Here is a 15,808-nt window from a genome sequence, read left to right on the forward strand (position 1 = left end):
AGCAAATTTTATTAAAAAAAGAAATGCACAGTGCTATAGTATTTTTTACATAACGCCATACACCTGAATTTCATATGTTCCCATCCTCTAAAATTCCACCCGCTTTCAATGAAAGTATTCTAATATGTCCTTTTTCACTCCTGCCAGTAAAAGAGCAACTTATTTAGGGGGAAGAAAAAGAAAGTAAATACTAGGCCAATTTCTGCGGTTTCTTTTTTCCTCTGCAGTCCTCATGAGAGAAAGCACTGAATAAAAGCTCTTCATTTTTTAAGTTGTTATTCTGGGATTGATACTCATCTCCCCCAGATTCAGCATGATCTGGTGACTTCAAAACCACTTTTCACATTCTAGAGGCAAAACTATCCTCTTACTGAGCTGCTTGTTTTCAGCACAAACCCTTTTCAGGTCATTATATTTAGTCATTATATTTACAGTATATAAAATATATTCAGTCTCGTTAAAACAGTGTTTGTCTTACACTTCTACTTTATTTACATATCTTGTATTTCATTTTTTTAAATGAACATTCCCATATAAATGGACCATATAAATTCTAGAGAGAAAGGACTTCAGAAATATCCAGATTTGAAAGTGGCACTTGACATTGTCTTTTGTCTGTCCTAGAAATTATTCCCTAGAGAAAGAAGAAAGCTCTAAAAGAAGTTTCAATTTATTAACTTTTTTTGTCATTTGCAATATCCTGATAAAATTTATTTATTTAAAAATTGTTTACCTCCTGTTCTAAGAAATATCTTTAAATACAGCAAATAAGTCAAGTAGATCACTAGAAGGAAGGCATACAACAACAAACCCTCCAAAACACAGAAATCAATTAATGTATCACAGCCCACAGAATCTGTCCAGAAACAACATTTAACTGTTAGCTGCTATACTAGAGTGACCAGAAACATTCAGTTTGTTTCTCAACTTCAATCCTTAGTTGAGAGACTTCTATTGAGCTTAACAACTAATTCCTTAAAATCAGCTGAAATATCCTTCCAAATGATGCCAAATGCACACAACTAGATTTACTGAACATTTAAAACATCCGTAAAAAATTCTCAAGCTTCAAAAATTTGAATAAATGAATAAACTAATGAGGGAGAAGCAGCCCACACCATACCAAGCACTTTCCATATAGTAACCACATCCTAAATTATTAACCTTCAGGAATATTTGGCTAGCTATTATTCACAAAACTTATTTAACACTTTCCTTGCTTCTCCTCTGCCCATACAAAAAACTGAAAGATGACAGACTTCTGTTAAAAATGTATTGTTTCTGGCAAAATGAATAGCAAAAATATTGTTATTCATAAAAGTATTCATGCCCATATAAATCCATGATATAAACAAGACAGATTAACTAGTCCATCAATGAACTCGAGCACTTGATTTTTCTTGGTTTAAGTCAAGCTTCAACCTTTCTGACCTCAACCGAGGAAAGATTCAGCAGAAAGTTTTGTGCCGGAAGTCCTCACTAACAAGCACATCTGAATACAAAGTACACCCAAGTGCAGGCCCGTAATTTACTAAAAAGAAATTACATTCCACTCAAAGAAGTGCAGGAGATGCCCATACTGATTTCAGTAGGTGGTTAAAGTTGCATGAATTATTTTAGCCATTATATTTAAAGAGGAGCTAACAGTATTCCAGCATGGCAGTTGGGAATGCTGAAATACAACATGATCCTTTTCTCCTGCAGCAAATTAACATTTTAGCCAGATTTCTCACACTCTGACCTATGGTGTCTCTCTATTTAAGGAGACAAGATTAAATCAATCAAACATATATACTGTAAAGATTCAGAATTAATTCAAATTACAATAAAAATAAAATAGGCTTTAAAAGGTAGCATTTATTCATCTTTAAAAGCTATGTCTTCACAAGACATAGGTAAGAAAATAACATAATGGTGGTTAGCTTGTTACAGGTCATGATCAAATGCTCCTGTACACTCCATGACAATCTGCTATAGACAATGCTCTGCTGGGCCCGTTATGCAAACTCCATGTCCCATCCTGGGCCAGCACTAGACTCATGGGACCCTGAGGTAAAGCCCAAGCAAGAGAGTACTATCTCCTCCTGCCTACATACTGCATAATTTGCACTGCTACCAAAATGATTAGAGTTTTACGTTGTATAATCTGCACATACGCATTCATTGCAAACAACATTCACTGGTCTATTCAGCACTGTAATACAGCTGTAACCAAACACAGATTGAGGGAAGAAACTGAAATCCTAGATACAGCAGAGCCTAAAAGCAACAATTGGACATCAAACCACAGGGCCCACTTTTCCGAAACGTCACATTCATGCTCTGCATCTCTTGGTGCAGGACAGGAGCTGGGGTTCATTGTTCACATACATTAGCAAGCCATTCTCTGACCACCTGCCCTGCTAAGCGGGATCTCTGCAGGCAGCTGCACAGCCCTTCTAATCCTTGCTCTTTACCTTGCCATATATCATCCCCATATGATATACTTATATCTACATTAGTACCACTTGTGGCTATTGTGGCCAGGACTGAAAAGGCAGATACAAACCTTAATGCTTCCCTCCAGTCCCTCTATTTTTAACTTACATTTGTCTACCAAATTAACTCCCTTTCCTGCTGCATGCATTTTTCCGGGACAACAGTATTTCTGTAACAACTGCAACAAAACAATCAGTTCACTGCTATAACAGAAAATGAACTCACAGTAAAGCATTATCCCAGTACCACTTTACGGAAGCACAGTCTTTGCAGCACAAATACTGTGTTATTTGCTTCCCCTCATAAAGTACTAGCAAGCAAAAATATAATTAACAGCAGAGAAAGCAAGTTACTCGGTACGGTGTGTAATTGGAACTTGCTCATAACCACCAGCAGGGCTCAAAATAATTGCCTCTCTCTCACAGTACAAGCAGCAAACTGAACTAAAAACTTCACATTTCACATTCGGAGTCAGCCTGTCCAAAGCATGTCAGCTGAGTAAGTGGATTGTCAGTATAATGCCCACACTCTCTAAAAACAGTTTCCCCTTTCCTCATAGGAAGGAAAAGAACACTTAAAGGCAGCACAGTAAAAAGTTTAATGCTTTCATGCTAATAGCACTACTATGCAAATCTTAGTTTTGAAATTCCCGTTCGGTAACTACACTGAGATTAAAGGCATCTACAGGTTGGTTGTAGTTGCATTTAAATCTATAAGTAAATAACACATAAGTGCTGTTTCAGATGAGACAATTAATTGCCCTTTACCAACATTACTGCCCTTTCACCAACACTGACCTCAAAAAGAGTTCACAGGTTGCCCTTTAACACACATGAGGGGGTTCAATCACCTCTAAAACACAGCTTCCCATCCCAAAACTTCATCACAGTCTTAGCTGAAGGACCTTGGCTAACACAGAGGTTGACTGTGTATTGTGGGAGTCAAGTCTAAATAAAATCCCCAAAATCCTAAACAAAAAAACCCACTACAGCTTCCCATTCCTCCTATTCACAATCTAAACCAAGGCGAAGGGGGGGGGGGGGTGTTAAAAAAAAAAAAAAAAAAAAAAAAAAAAACCAGCACACACCACACCAGCTGGAACTGGGTTAACTTTTACACTGGTAAAAGCCATTGATCAAAGGTGATGTCAAGATCGTCACAGCCAGCAGCTTCACAGGCATTCCCATTTTGATGGCTCATTTCAGTTCCCAGGAAGGAGACTATGCCAGTCCTGAAGACTTCACAGGATTTCCCACAGGCAAACACACACCCTTCGACAGCATCACATGGTGAGGAAATTGCTAAGGGATTTCACTCCTTTGTTTCTCTATTTCTCCCTCAGCATGAAAAAGGAAATCATGCTAAGGCTTCTTATAAAAAAATCAGACCCTGGGCATTTTGTCACTATCTTACAAATAATAAGGCAGACAATAGAAACTGTATAAGGCTTAAGTGACATCTGTGAAGCTATAGCCATAAGGCCAAGGCAGATAGGGCTACTGGCAGAAGCAAAAAAAAAAAAAATGGCTCTACCATGAAAATGTAGAATAATTGCAAAAGGAATAAATACTTTCATGTTGGTCTTAGCACAGAAGGAATGGGCAACTGACAAAGCAGCTTAGGTACCTACTTTTGCAGTCATTTTTGCCAGGAGTTCTTGCAAATCCATGATTCCTTGCACCAGACTTAAGAAATCACTGCAGGTTGGGCATGCTCAATAAAGGAAGAGTAAAAAGAAACAGAAAGGAAGAGAAGGAAAGACACATTAACCCATAAATAATCAACAGTATATCAGACTTGATTTATCTGAACATAAAATGCAATCTGTTTACACAGAATTTTTGCTTTCTGGAAGTCTGCACATGCAAAAATTACAAGCCTGAAAATATTATTTTTATAACAAAATTAATTTGTATGAAAAAATCTAAAACAGAATAAAGAAATTGCTACTTACTGCGATTCAGATTAGGACACTGCGTTATATATCCATTAGGTATAAAGATGACTTTCACATCTTGAATAACACCCTTTGAAAAAGAAGAGAAAACTGGTAATACAGATTGTAAACATTCACTTAGATCTGTACAAGCTGTTTCACAAGTCATTTCTTAAGTGGGTACAAAAAATTGACAAGCTTACTCATGAGGAAAATAACTGAAGATGGACAAAATACAACTCCTCCTCCTATCTTCCTGTGTGTTTGGATATTAATTTTCATAAAACACAGAAATAATACTGCTTTGTCTTTTGCAATCACCAAATATAAGCTGCTTAAATGTCTTAAAATGGGATGAGACTGGTGAAAAAGCAGTGAAATAATATCCATTATTCAAGCCTATGACACACTTTTCCAAAAGACAAAAAGAAAACACAGCGATACTCTTTAGTGATTTAGGCAAATAAGACTGTGAAATCAAATATTATGAAAAGAGATATATATAGTGCAAGAGGTAAGTGAGAGTTTACCCTTCAGTTGTTTGGTTTAATTTAGCCTACTAGCTTTGTATCTCAACAGGCAGTTCATGTAATCATGCTATCAGTTAGAATTAAATCAAATCCTCTTTCTGATCCAGACAGATGGAAAGATGCCCTGTGCAGGACTGGCAGAAGTCAGGACTCCAAGGTCAGAGCCAGCTAGTGCAGGTTGTATGAGGCCGGGGAACTGAACCTGGCAGGACAGGAGAGAGGAAGGTCCAAAAGGTGCAGTGCCAGCTGCATCCTCTGTTGTCCCTGACTTGCAAGGATATCCCTGACAGAAGCAGCAGACACAAAGGGTTGCCCTGTATCCCTGCACACCTGGGCCTGAAGAACTCTAGATCCTTCAAATAGCCTAGAAAATGCCAAAGCTTGTGTTTGCTCTTTTAAGCTCAGTACAAAGCTCTCGCTCCATCTTTGTGTAACGTACTTACTCCACAAGATCCACTAACTTTAATAACACCATGGTCACTCAGGGAGAGGAGCAAGGAAAAACAAGGGACTTCTAGTGCTGCTATCTGCACTTTCCCTGACTATTAATTCGATGTTGTGACATGGCTCTATCTCCTCCCAGACACAGAAGAATTTCTTTAATTTGAAAGGAAATTTATCATCGTGACAGTTATCTAATTAAATTACTGATTTGTAAGACTATATTTTAATTTTCAGTTAAATTGCAATAGAGTGAATTTTGCAGACTGAGGACACAGTCACTTGCTCAAAATGTTGAACTCCATCCATAAATAAAATATAGGCCTCAGATAGTCCTTGAAGCCTGGCAAGTACAGTAAGTAACATTTAACATTTATGTGTTTATTTGATAAAACAACAGAAGGTAATCAGCAAGCACAGTTTCCTGCTTACTGTTTCATGCTCAAATATTAACTGAAAATATTAATAGACATAATCAGATCACACTGTCTTTCTTGAAGAAGTATATACATTTATTAACCTTTTCATCTATGAGAATAATGAAATCATCATAATAATGAGAAGTAATACTGTCACTGGAAATGGAACATCCTGAAAGCCTAGCAGTCATCAGCAAGAAATTAGAAGGTGAGGCACAAAAATATATTTCAGTGCTTAAGCCCCTCCAGTGAAAAGCTCAACCAAGAGTAAATGAGATTACAAAGTTTCACCAGAGCATATCACACAGCTAATAAGCCATCATCCAGAGAGAAGTGATGTCTTCCTCAGCCTTTTTTTTAAAACTTCATATTAAACTTCTGTTATGTTTGTTGCATCAGAGCCCCACCGCTCAATTGTCTTTGGGGTAGATATGCATTTAAATACAACCTGAAGAGGAAACACAATTATTTTTTGTGTCTTAATTTCTGGCTACATGAAAGCATGTTACCATGGAAAAACGTATGAACTTCAAGTCACCAATATAGATGCCTTCTAAGTCTATAAACCCTCTGAAACAGAATTAATACGATCAAATATAGAAGTAAACCTTCAAAGAGCAGAAATTTTGCTGATGTATTTTTTTAATAGAAAGACTTCATTATAGCAAACAGTTATTAGAACCATAATTATTGTGATACATATGAACAAACTTGGGATATTCCTCCTTCAGCATTAAGTCTAGGTTGCCAAGAGCTTTCTACAACCACAGCCAGAGGAGAATGAGGCATGCCCAGCTCCCCAGGGGAAGCCCAGGGCCTTGGTTCACTTTGGCACAGGGTGGCGTTCTTCAGTCACATTCTGTGAAAGGACGTCAGGATTCAGCCTTGAGAGGGAGATGTCAGTGGTCAAAACCTTCCTAGTTTTTCCCTTCCCAAGCAGGCATCACCTTTATGTTATCATTAAAACATTTAGCTAGTTACAACCAAAGCTTTAGTTCAGCATCAGGACTCACTAGCTTGAAGAGCCTTCATCTGTGCAGGCAGATTACCAGCTATAAGATTAAATTCAGGCCTGTAGCACTAAGTATCAAGCCCATCCCATGAGGATGCAATACAAAAGCCCTGTTTATTGCACTTCTCATGTCTTTATTAAATAAAGGACTCCTCCCACGATCTGTGAAAAGGCTCATATATTCCATGAGCTCTCGACTTCTGCATTTTTATTTCCTCCACTGCCTTTCACCCTCTTTAAAACCTACTTCTCCCACAGAAATAATGCATCGGCCAGGGCTAGTGAAAGGCTTTTCACGGAGGCACCAGCAGATGTGCCCAAAACCCTGTGTCTCAGCAATGCTATGCCAACACCACGAGATCTCCAGCAGATCAGCACTGTGCTCCTCTCCACGGGGCAGGCATGCCCCATGCCAGGTGCCTGAAGAACCGCCCCGGCTGTATTTACCTCACCTTAGTCTGTACAACACCGAGACCAAAATGACTACAGAGGCCCAAGTAAGATATGATGCTGTGCAGTAAAAATACCAACATACTTCTCAAGCACCTACTATACAACACCCAGACAAAGCAGCAGGATCAATAGAGCCTGCTAGAGCAGATATGAAAATTACCATCTTTTGACATGAATCACCTAGTCAGCAATGCATTAATAAGCTTGTTTCTGCAGCAGCTCTTTGGATGGAGCCTTAGGGGGAAGGGTTATCCCCAGCAATGAAATGAATTTTGCAGGTAATTCTGATGCTGACAGAAATCAGATCCATCCTAGAGTAAGGGTTCCCTGGATGTCTGGTATCACACTCTTCCTCCTTTCAGTTGCAGTTACTTCGGTTTCCTAATCTGATTGTAACGGTATTCTCTAGCCCTAAACCAAATCTTGTGTTTGGGCCCCACAAAGAAACCTGAAGGATCAGCATGTATTTTTCAAAGGAAGTAATTCATGAGATTCCCTTTAAAGCAGACAGACAAAGCTATCTTAAGTCTGCTCTACATTAGCACATGCCACTGCTAGGCTAAAACCATTCCATCTTGTCTGAACTCCAAATGCTTGGCCGTAGCAGCTAAGTTACAACTAGTAAGAGATACTAGTTGTAAGTGGTGAGACTTCAATTCCCTTGATTATGCCATAGAGCGCTTCATTCCCCAGCAAGGCCACAGCCACAGCAGGGCTACTTGTGGAATAATCACTGTAAGTAAGGATGTGGAACAAAAGCATAAATAAGAAAAATTGCAGCAACTGGCTACAGAATAGCATATGAATATCATATCCATTCCTTCCTCGTCTGATCTACTGAAGAATTATGACCTAAAACAGGCATGAGAATATGGTCCAAAATGTGCTTTAGTGCTATTCATTTATGGAGAGACACAGCAGTTGATTAACTACCACTGAAGTTAAGAAAATTTTTGGAACAGCAAACATGATGCTTAGAACAGTATCCAGTGCTTGTTGTTACATACATTATCATGGCTCCAACACACATAGAAAAATGTTATTTCTTTTTTATTGCTCTTATTTCCCTGCAGATCTCTGTTTACATTAAGGAAAATAGATCTATTTTATTATATGCTAAAACAGTGAAACAAATTGCACTGAAAAAGAAAGGGAGGTCCTGCTGAGCATGTAAATATATGGAAAGAGATGTGTACTCTTTACAAACTGGCAAAATCCCAAGTTTTTGCAATGAGTAACATAAAAAAAAGTAAGATTTCTGAAACTCTCAAGCGGGATTAAAAAAATATAACCAATTATATTTCTGCCCTGAAGAAAGTTAGTAAAATATTCAAGCATGCATAAAGCAAAGGAAGGCACTTGTCGGCTTTCATTATGATCAATAAAAACTGTCAGCTCATTAGCATATCATTAGCTACCCTGCTGTTTCCAAAGTGTTAACGTGTAGAAATATTAATTTACAAACATATAATATCGCGGAGTTCTGAGGCTCTGACTGCCTGCATAAAATAAGAATTTAAGATGGGCGAATCCAATATAACTTCTTTTTTTCCTATGTAGCTATAAACATATGTTTACCATCTGTGGAATTATGGGAAGCAGCTGAGGTAAAAAAACAACAGCTGTAGAATGAAATAATACTATCAATTTCACTTCACAGTGACAGCTCAGCTGCTGGAGGATGACATGTACTCTAGGTTCAGAACAACTCTCGGACAGTCATTTAAGTTAAAAGTTAGCTCTTACCTCTGCTTCACAGAATTGTTAGTTGCTACAACAATCTTACCATAAATAGTTTCAGGATAAAATAATTGTCCTAGTTTGTTGAAATCTAGGGACTTTGAGTAGAGGTCCTCAGAAAAACAGCAACTTATAAAATTGTCTCATGAACTGACAGCTTCAAAGGGAAACTGAGTGGGTGGTAAATCACCCTGGCAACAAATGCACACCAATATTGAAGATAGGCAGATTGGCCTATCCACTATAGACTCTCTCACTGATAAACACTTGCACTGTGACTTGTGATCCAAAACTGAAAGAAATATCAGAAAACTTTCTGTAGCTTGCTTACAAAATAAAATAATTAATTTTCAGGTGGAGGGGGTGTTTTTCATCTGCTGGTGGATTTTGTTGGTTCAGCAATTCAGCCTCAACTGGAAAATCATATAGCCCCACCCAGGGGTCATAAAAAGCTGAAAGTAAACATATAGGAGAGGGCTTTTCAAGTTGTAGGTCATTTCTCTGTCCTTTGCCATTTCGGAAATACATTGCCATTACTTGAATCCTCTTTTTGCTCTGAGAAGTTCCTCACACCCATACTGGCCTAACTCAATGATGATGTCTTGGGGAGCCTCACAAATGGAAGACAGGCTTTCCAGCTAGAAGGTAGGAGCAGCCTGAGTCCTGCCAGCCAGCCAGCCTTTTAGCCTGGGCCATTTGGAACCAATGGAAGCTCCAAAGGACAAAGAAGCTCTTGAACAAAACTCAGTGACCCACTATTCGCTCTCTGTTGAGAAACACACTGACACACTTAGTTGAGAAAAATAAAAAGGAAGTTACTCCAGGAATAGAAAAACCTTCTGTTTTGCAGCAAGGCAAATGCACTGCACACAACAGCTAGTATCCACCAAAGCCAGAAGGACCACAGGCCAGAAGATGAAAGTCAAAAATAGACTGACACTGCCTGTGCAGTCTCACTCTGTCCCCAGGAGTGGCAAGCCAGAGCACAGCAGGTAGACAAAACCTAAAGTAAAGAAACCAAGCAAAACCCCCAAATACTGGGCACTGTAGTCAGTGACTACGATACTCTGCCTTGCAGGAAGAGACCCTTTTCTCCAAGTGCTGGACCTGCCTCAAATGCCAAGTCCACAGTTTCTACTACAATTCATAAAATTAGATTTCAGGAGTGTAAGACAACTTATCAGAAATGTATTGTTGACTATTTATTAATTTTATTCTTCATGTGCCATTTCATATCTGCTTACCTTAAAGAAACCATGTTTCCTGTTTCTCTGTCCCAGCCATAAATTGCTTTCAGGTGTCAAATTCGTTTCTGGGGGATCAACGATGCGTTCATAAATCCTGTAGAGGGAATACACTGCTGTTACTTGAATCCGCTTTCTCCTCTGAAAACTTCCTAGTCAAAATTAGTTAACAATAGAAGATGGAAAATAGAACAAAAAACAAAAAAATTTTCATTCAACCAAGTATTTATCATTGATAGTTATGAAGGTATAACTTTCAAAGCAAAAAAAAAAACCAAAACACCCAAACACAGAAAAAAACTATTAAAAACACTAACATACGAAGACTGCACAAGATTGAAACTCCCCTTGTGCAACTGTGCAGCACTAGGCTAAAGAAACACAAAGCCAAAACCTACCATAGTAGGGAAAACAGTCAAATGGGACCATCCTAGCCTAGGGGTGTCCTTCAAACTCATCTACCCGTTCCGGAAAAAAAGTGCAGTCACACACAAGATCCAACGAGAGAAACAACCCTTTGGGATTTTCAGACTGTTTAGAATTTTGAGTAGACTTCACAAAGAAACTTTATTCCACCCCTACTCCCATGGCCTCTTTGTCTCTACATTTGTGTCATTCATCCTTCCTTGCACCCACTTCTCCCCTGTTTGCTGCTGTTACTGAATTCACTGGGCTTGCACGCTCACATGTGCTGCCACTACTGCACATCCAGCTTGGCCCTGTCACAGGTCTGGTACAGAACGGGACCTCTTTGTATATGTTTGGTACCTAGCACAACAGGGTCATTTTCTTGGTTATTCTTCAAGGAACTAGAAGTAATAGCAATAAGAAATAACAGTGACAACAAGTAACGTCAGGTCCATAAGCAAACTTTATGTACTGCATAAACTTGCACATGAATGCAGTCATCTACATACCAAATTTCTAAAATTAATTCATGAAAAATTGCTGTAACAGCATTTTTAAATTCACAAAAATAAGTTTTAAAAGGTTTTGCTTGGGGTTTTTTATTTATTTTTAGGAAAGCTGTAATGAAGTTTCCTTAACACCTTTTTCAGGAACTGAGACCACTACAATGACACTATCATTTTAGAACATGAAAAATTCACGACCAAAGATACTGACCCTGGATTCTCATATTGCCATGTCACATCTGTGGAAGCCATGAACTTATTGCTTCATAACAAAAACAACAAGCTTAATAAGGATTATTGAGAATATGATGAAATATATTTCCATTACTGTCCAGCTCACAGAAAGTATGTATTGCTGTGCAATCACACCAATGTGACAGCCAATATAAAAGACAGAATGTGTCAAGACCCACAGCTTAAAAGGGTGAAGTTATCTGTATGTTTAAAAGGGGTGAAATTATTTTTCTTCCTTCTTTAAAGCTATGCCTTTAAAATGAACATGAAAAATGAACACCAAAGAAAAAAATACAAGTCAATCAGCACAACTCATTGCAGTTATCTCTTCCTATTTACACCTCAAGTGTTTCTAGCACAGGCTCACCAAGTGTAATCATTGATTTTTGTGTTGTAAGTTGCCAGAGGTATTGAGTTTGCATGGCAAGGTTTTAGTGGCAGAGGGACTACAAGGGTGGTTTCTGTGAGAAGATGTTAGAAGTTTCTCCTATGTCTGATGGAGCCAGTGACAGCCGGCTCAAGGACAGACCCACCACTGGCCAAAACCAAGTCCATCAGCGATGGTGCTAGCACCTCTGGGATAATGTATTTGAGAAGGGGGGAAAACAACCTGCTGCATGACAGCAGCTTGAGAGAGGAGTAAGAGTATGAGAGAGAACCTCTACAGACCCTAAGGTCAGTGAAGAAGGAGGGCGGGGAGGAGGTGCTCCAGGCACCAGAGCAGAGATTCCCCTGAGCCCCTGGTGAGGCAGCTGTGCCCTGCACCCAGGGAGGCCCACAGGGGAGCAGAGACCCACCTGCAGCCCGTGGGGGACCCCACCGCCGGAGTAGGGGGATGCTCAAGGGAAGCAGTGACCCCATGGGAAGCCTGTGCTGGAGTACGCTCCTGGCAGGACCCATGGCCCTGTGGAGAGAGGAGCCCAGGCTGGAGCAGGTTTGCTGGCAGGACTGGTGACCCCACGGGGGACCCACGCTGGAGCAGTTTGTGAAGAACTGCAGCCCGTGGGAAGAACTCACATGGGAGAAGTTCATGGAGGACTGTGTCCTGGGGGAGGGACCACACACTGGAGCAGGGGAAGAGTGTGAGAAGGAAAGAGCAGCAAAGACAACGTGTGATGAACTGACCACAACCCCCATTCCCCATCCCCCTGCATCACTTGGGAGGAAGAGGTAGAGAAATCAGGAGTGAAGTTGAGCCCAGGAAGAAGGGAGGGGTGAGGGGAAGGTGTTTTTAAGATTTGGTCTTATTTCTCATTACCCTTCTCTGATTTGATTGGTAATAAATTAAACTAACTTCCCCAAGTGGAGTCTGTTTTGCCTGTGATGGTAACTGGTGAGTGATCTCTCCCTGTCTTTATCTTGACCCATGAGCCTTTTCTTTCCCCTGCCCAGTTGAGGAGGGGGAATGATAGAGTGGCTTTGGTGGGCACCTGGCATCCAGCTAAGATCAAACCACCACACCATGCTACTGGAAAACTTATACATTTGCAGAAGGCTAGAATAACCTCCCATTATTAAAGAACTTCAAGAAAGCTCTATAAAGTTTATGTCAAAGTACAAAGAGTCATATATTCCACCCACTTTTGCTTATCCAGAAAAGAAGAAACCAAATGGAAGCAATCTAAAAAACTAGAGGCAAACTTACTATTTCCTTAAAAAGAAGCAACAACAAAAATCTCAAACCTAACAACAAAATAGTTACATGAAAATTCCAGCTTAAGAATGTGAATACAGGAGTCAGAAGACTTCTAATACTCATTAATTTTATTGCTCAAGTTTATTATAGTTACTATGAGCCCTAATTCATCACATTTTATCAACATGATACATGCAAAGCTCTAGGAAATTTCTGCCTCCACTAGTTAACTACATCTTACTATCTATAAAATTGCCATGCTGAGCTGTTTTACCTGCTCAAACAGCGAAACAAGACGATATTCTTCTAAACCACCTTTCAAAAATTACAGGAATTTTGCATGCACCACCTCTATCAATATTTTAAAGTGTAAGTAGACCCCTTCTGCCGTACCTCATGCAATATTGAAGACTCACTCAAATGCAAAACTGCTGCAAAATGCTGAACGAGGAACAAAGAATTGACATGCTCCTTGAGAAAACTAATCACTGAATTGCACTATCACATTAGGAATTTCTCTTTGGATATGTAACACATCTTTATTCATGACTTAGGTTAATAATGTCCTCATCAGAAAATTTCTAATCTCATAAAAAGACTAGTCAATACTCCATAAAGAACTCCATTTCTGTTAACAGATAAAATGCCAATGCTGACCAGGTTCAACAACGCTACTTATTGAAGAATATTTGATTTTTATTCACCTGGCCTAGTTAAAGTTTATAAAGGAACTCTATAATATATGTCTGCAATTACATATAAAAACCCCGAAAACCTAACTGACATTATTATATGACAATTCAAGAATAGCAAGTAAGGAAGACAAATCAGAGACAGGCTAAAGCAGTTTATCTTGTCTTTTCTGATGATTTAACGAAGACTTTCAACCTATGTGGAAAAGGCTGTAGCGACCATCCTTCCAGAGTCTCTTCAGAAAGTGCCCTTCATAAGACACATGTTCAGGATTTCTGATATTCCTCTACTGTTCTACTCTAATTCCATTTCTGAAGCAGCAATTAACTTAAGGAATTAATTAAGGGTTGGTTTGTGCCTTATATGTCTAAGAGACGGGTTGGTTTTCTTCTCCGTAGATCTGCCCATGGAGTAACAGGCTTAGGATTCAAGAGAAGGCATGAGATGTAGATCAGTCCTTGCTTATCTTTCTATGTAAAAATATGTTTTGGTTGACACTATTTGTTTTGCGAACAATGAGAGTTTATTCCTGTATACTGTTAAACATCAACAAAAAAGCCCCAGCAAGCATACGCACAGTTTATCGCTGCTCCTATAATGCCCCCTATACTCTTGGGAAATGAAAATGTCAAAAAGCACATCTGAATTCATAACAGTCAAAAAAAAAAAAAGAAAAAGGAATCACAAGGAACATGGTTCACTCTGTACTACTTGTCTAATAAAGAAGAATTTTTAAAATAAATAAATAAAACAAACAAGAGCCCTGCAACGCCTGACCAAAAGGGAAAGTGATACAAAAAAAAAAAAAAATCCAAGGGACATTTCCAGCAAGACTGGAAGCTGCTACATAATGGTAAAACAGCTATACAAAGAAAAACTGGAACTACGTGGAAGAAGTTTTTGAATCAATATGAGCAAAAAAACATGACAGAATTCCTAACTCTCAATCAGTGGATTTAATAACATCAGGGAACAAAGCTTCACCAGCTACAAGCATTGGCAGCTGATAGCCAGCAGAGCTGACTGACCTGCAGCTGGAGTACAGCCTGGGACGGGGCATGTCTCCTGGGCACCATGTTCATGGTTTAAGTCACAAGAACATCGTGGTGCAGCATTCTTAGAGCAGGTTTTTGAGGAGAGAGACCTCACAGGTATTGAAGACACCCTGTCCATACAAAATGGTTAAGGCAGCACTTGTGTAAATAGTTGGGAATATGGTTTCACCCAGACATTAGCATTACCCACACATGTATGCCACTTACAAATCTATCAAATATTACTGATTATTCCAGTGATGTTTCAGGGTTTTTCTACACTTAGACAAACCCATAAAGCATGAACATTTTGTCACATATCTCAAAGTACACTGAAAAAAGTTACTACTTAGAAGTTAAATTCTCTTATAACTATTGCTTGTGAAGTGGAAAAAACCCTTGCTCTGCTCCCCTTCCTGTATTGGTTTTCTTTTAGAAGAAAAGAGGTGTTTTTCAGGCTGAAAAACTACTGTTGCTGAATAGACTCAAAAGGATTCTTCTTTTTTTACAGCTACATTAAGCTTCCACATCATTCTCATTCCCTTGCTTGGTTTTCTGGGCTGAGATGTGTCACCTTCCATGGCTTTATCCACACTTGACCAATACTTTGTATTTGGCATATGAATAGCTAAATTATATCTACTACACTTCCAGTTTATGAAGTGCTGGTCTAGAGCTCCTTGGAGATCAGTTTCCAATATATTTGGCTTTGATACCCACACAGAGAAATGTGCAATACACTTCACAAGAACAGAAATGCTTAGAAAGAGGACTCCAGGGAACTGTGGTCTCTAAAATTACTGCAGACTGAATAGCCCCTCCAGCATGAGGAGACCCAGGTCTCTAGGTTAATGGAAGCTCTACTCCATACTTCAGACTTTCAGATTTATGATTACTGGATTCACTTTCCAAGAGAAAGCTTGATTTGCCCCTACTTTATGCTGACATATTTCAAAGAAGCTAAACCATAAACCTGCAGTAATACAACCATGAACCAATTGTTCTTTCTTGAAATTTTCATGCTCAGAATACATTCACTAACCA

The 15,808-nt window shown here is 39.1% G+C and overlaps 1 protein-coding gene across 2 annotated transcripts in view; it reads right to left on the bottom strand.

Moving 5' to 3' along the window:
* Window positions 1-15,808, bottom strand: part of NELL1 (neural EGFL like 1) — a 296,030-nt gene that overhangs the window by 224,556 nt on the left and 55,666 nt on the right. For both annotated transcript variants that reach the window (XM_074842236.1, XM_074842235.1), the window contains exons 5-7: window positions 10,254-10,350; window positions 4,433-4,505; window positions 4,109-4,191 (exon numbers count right to left, since the gene is read on the bottom strand). In XM_074842236.1, coding sequence (XP_074698337.1) covers window positions 4,109-4,191; window positions 4,433-4,505; window positions 10,254-10,350 — 253 coding nt within the window. The remainder of the gene's footprint in view (window positions 1-4,108; window positions 4,192-4,432; window positions 4,506-10,253; window positions 10,351-15,808) is intronic.

This window comes from Strix aluco, chromosome 16 (assembly GCF_031877795.1).
Source record: "Strix aluco isolate bStrAlu1 chromosome 16, bStrAlu1.hap1, whole genome shotgun sequence".
Taxonomy (NCBI): Eukaryota; Metazoa; Chordata; class Aves; order Strigiformes; family Strigidae; genus Strix; species Strix aluco.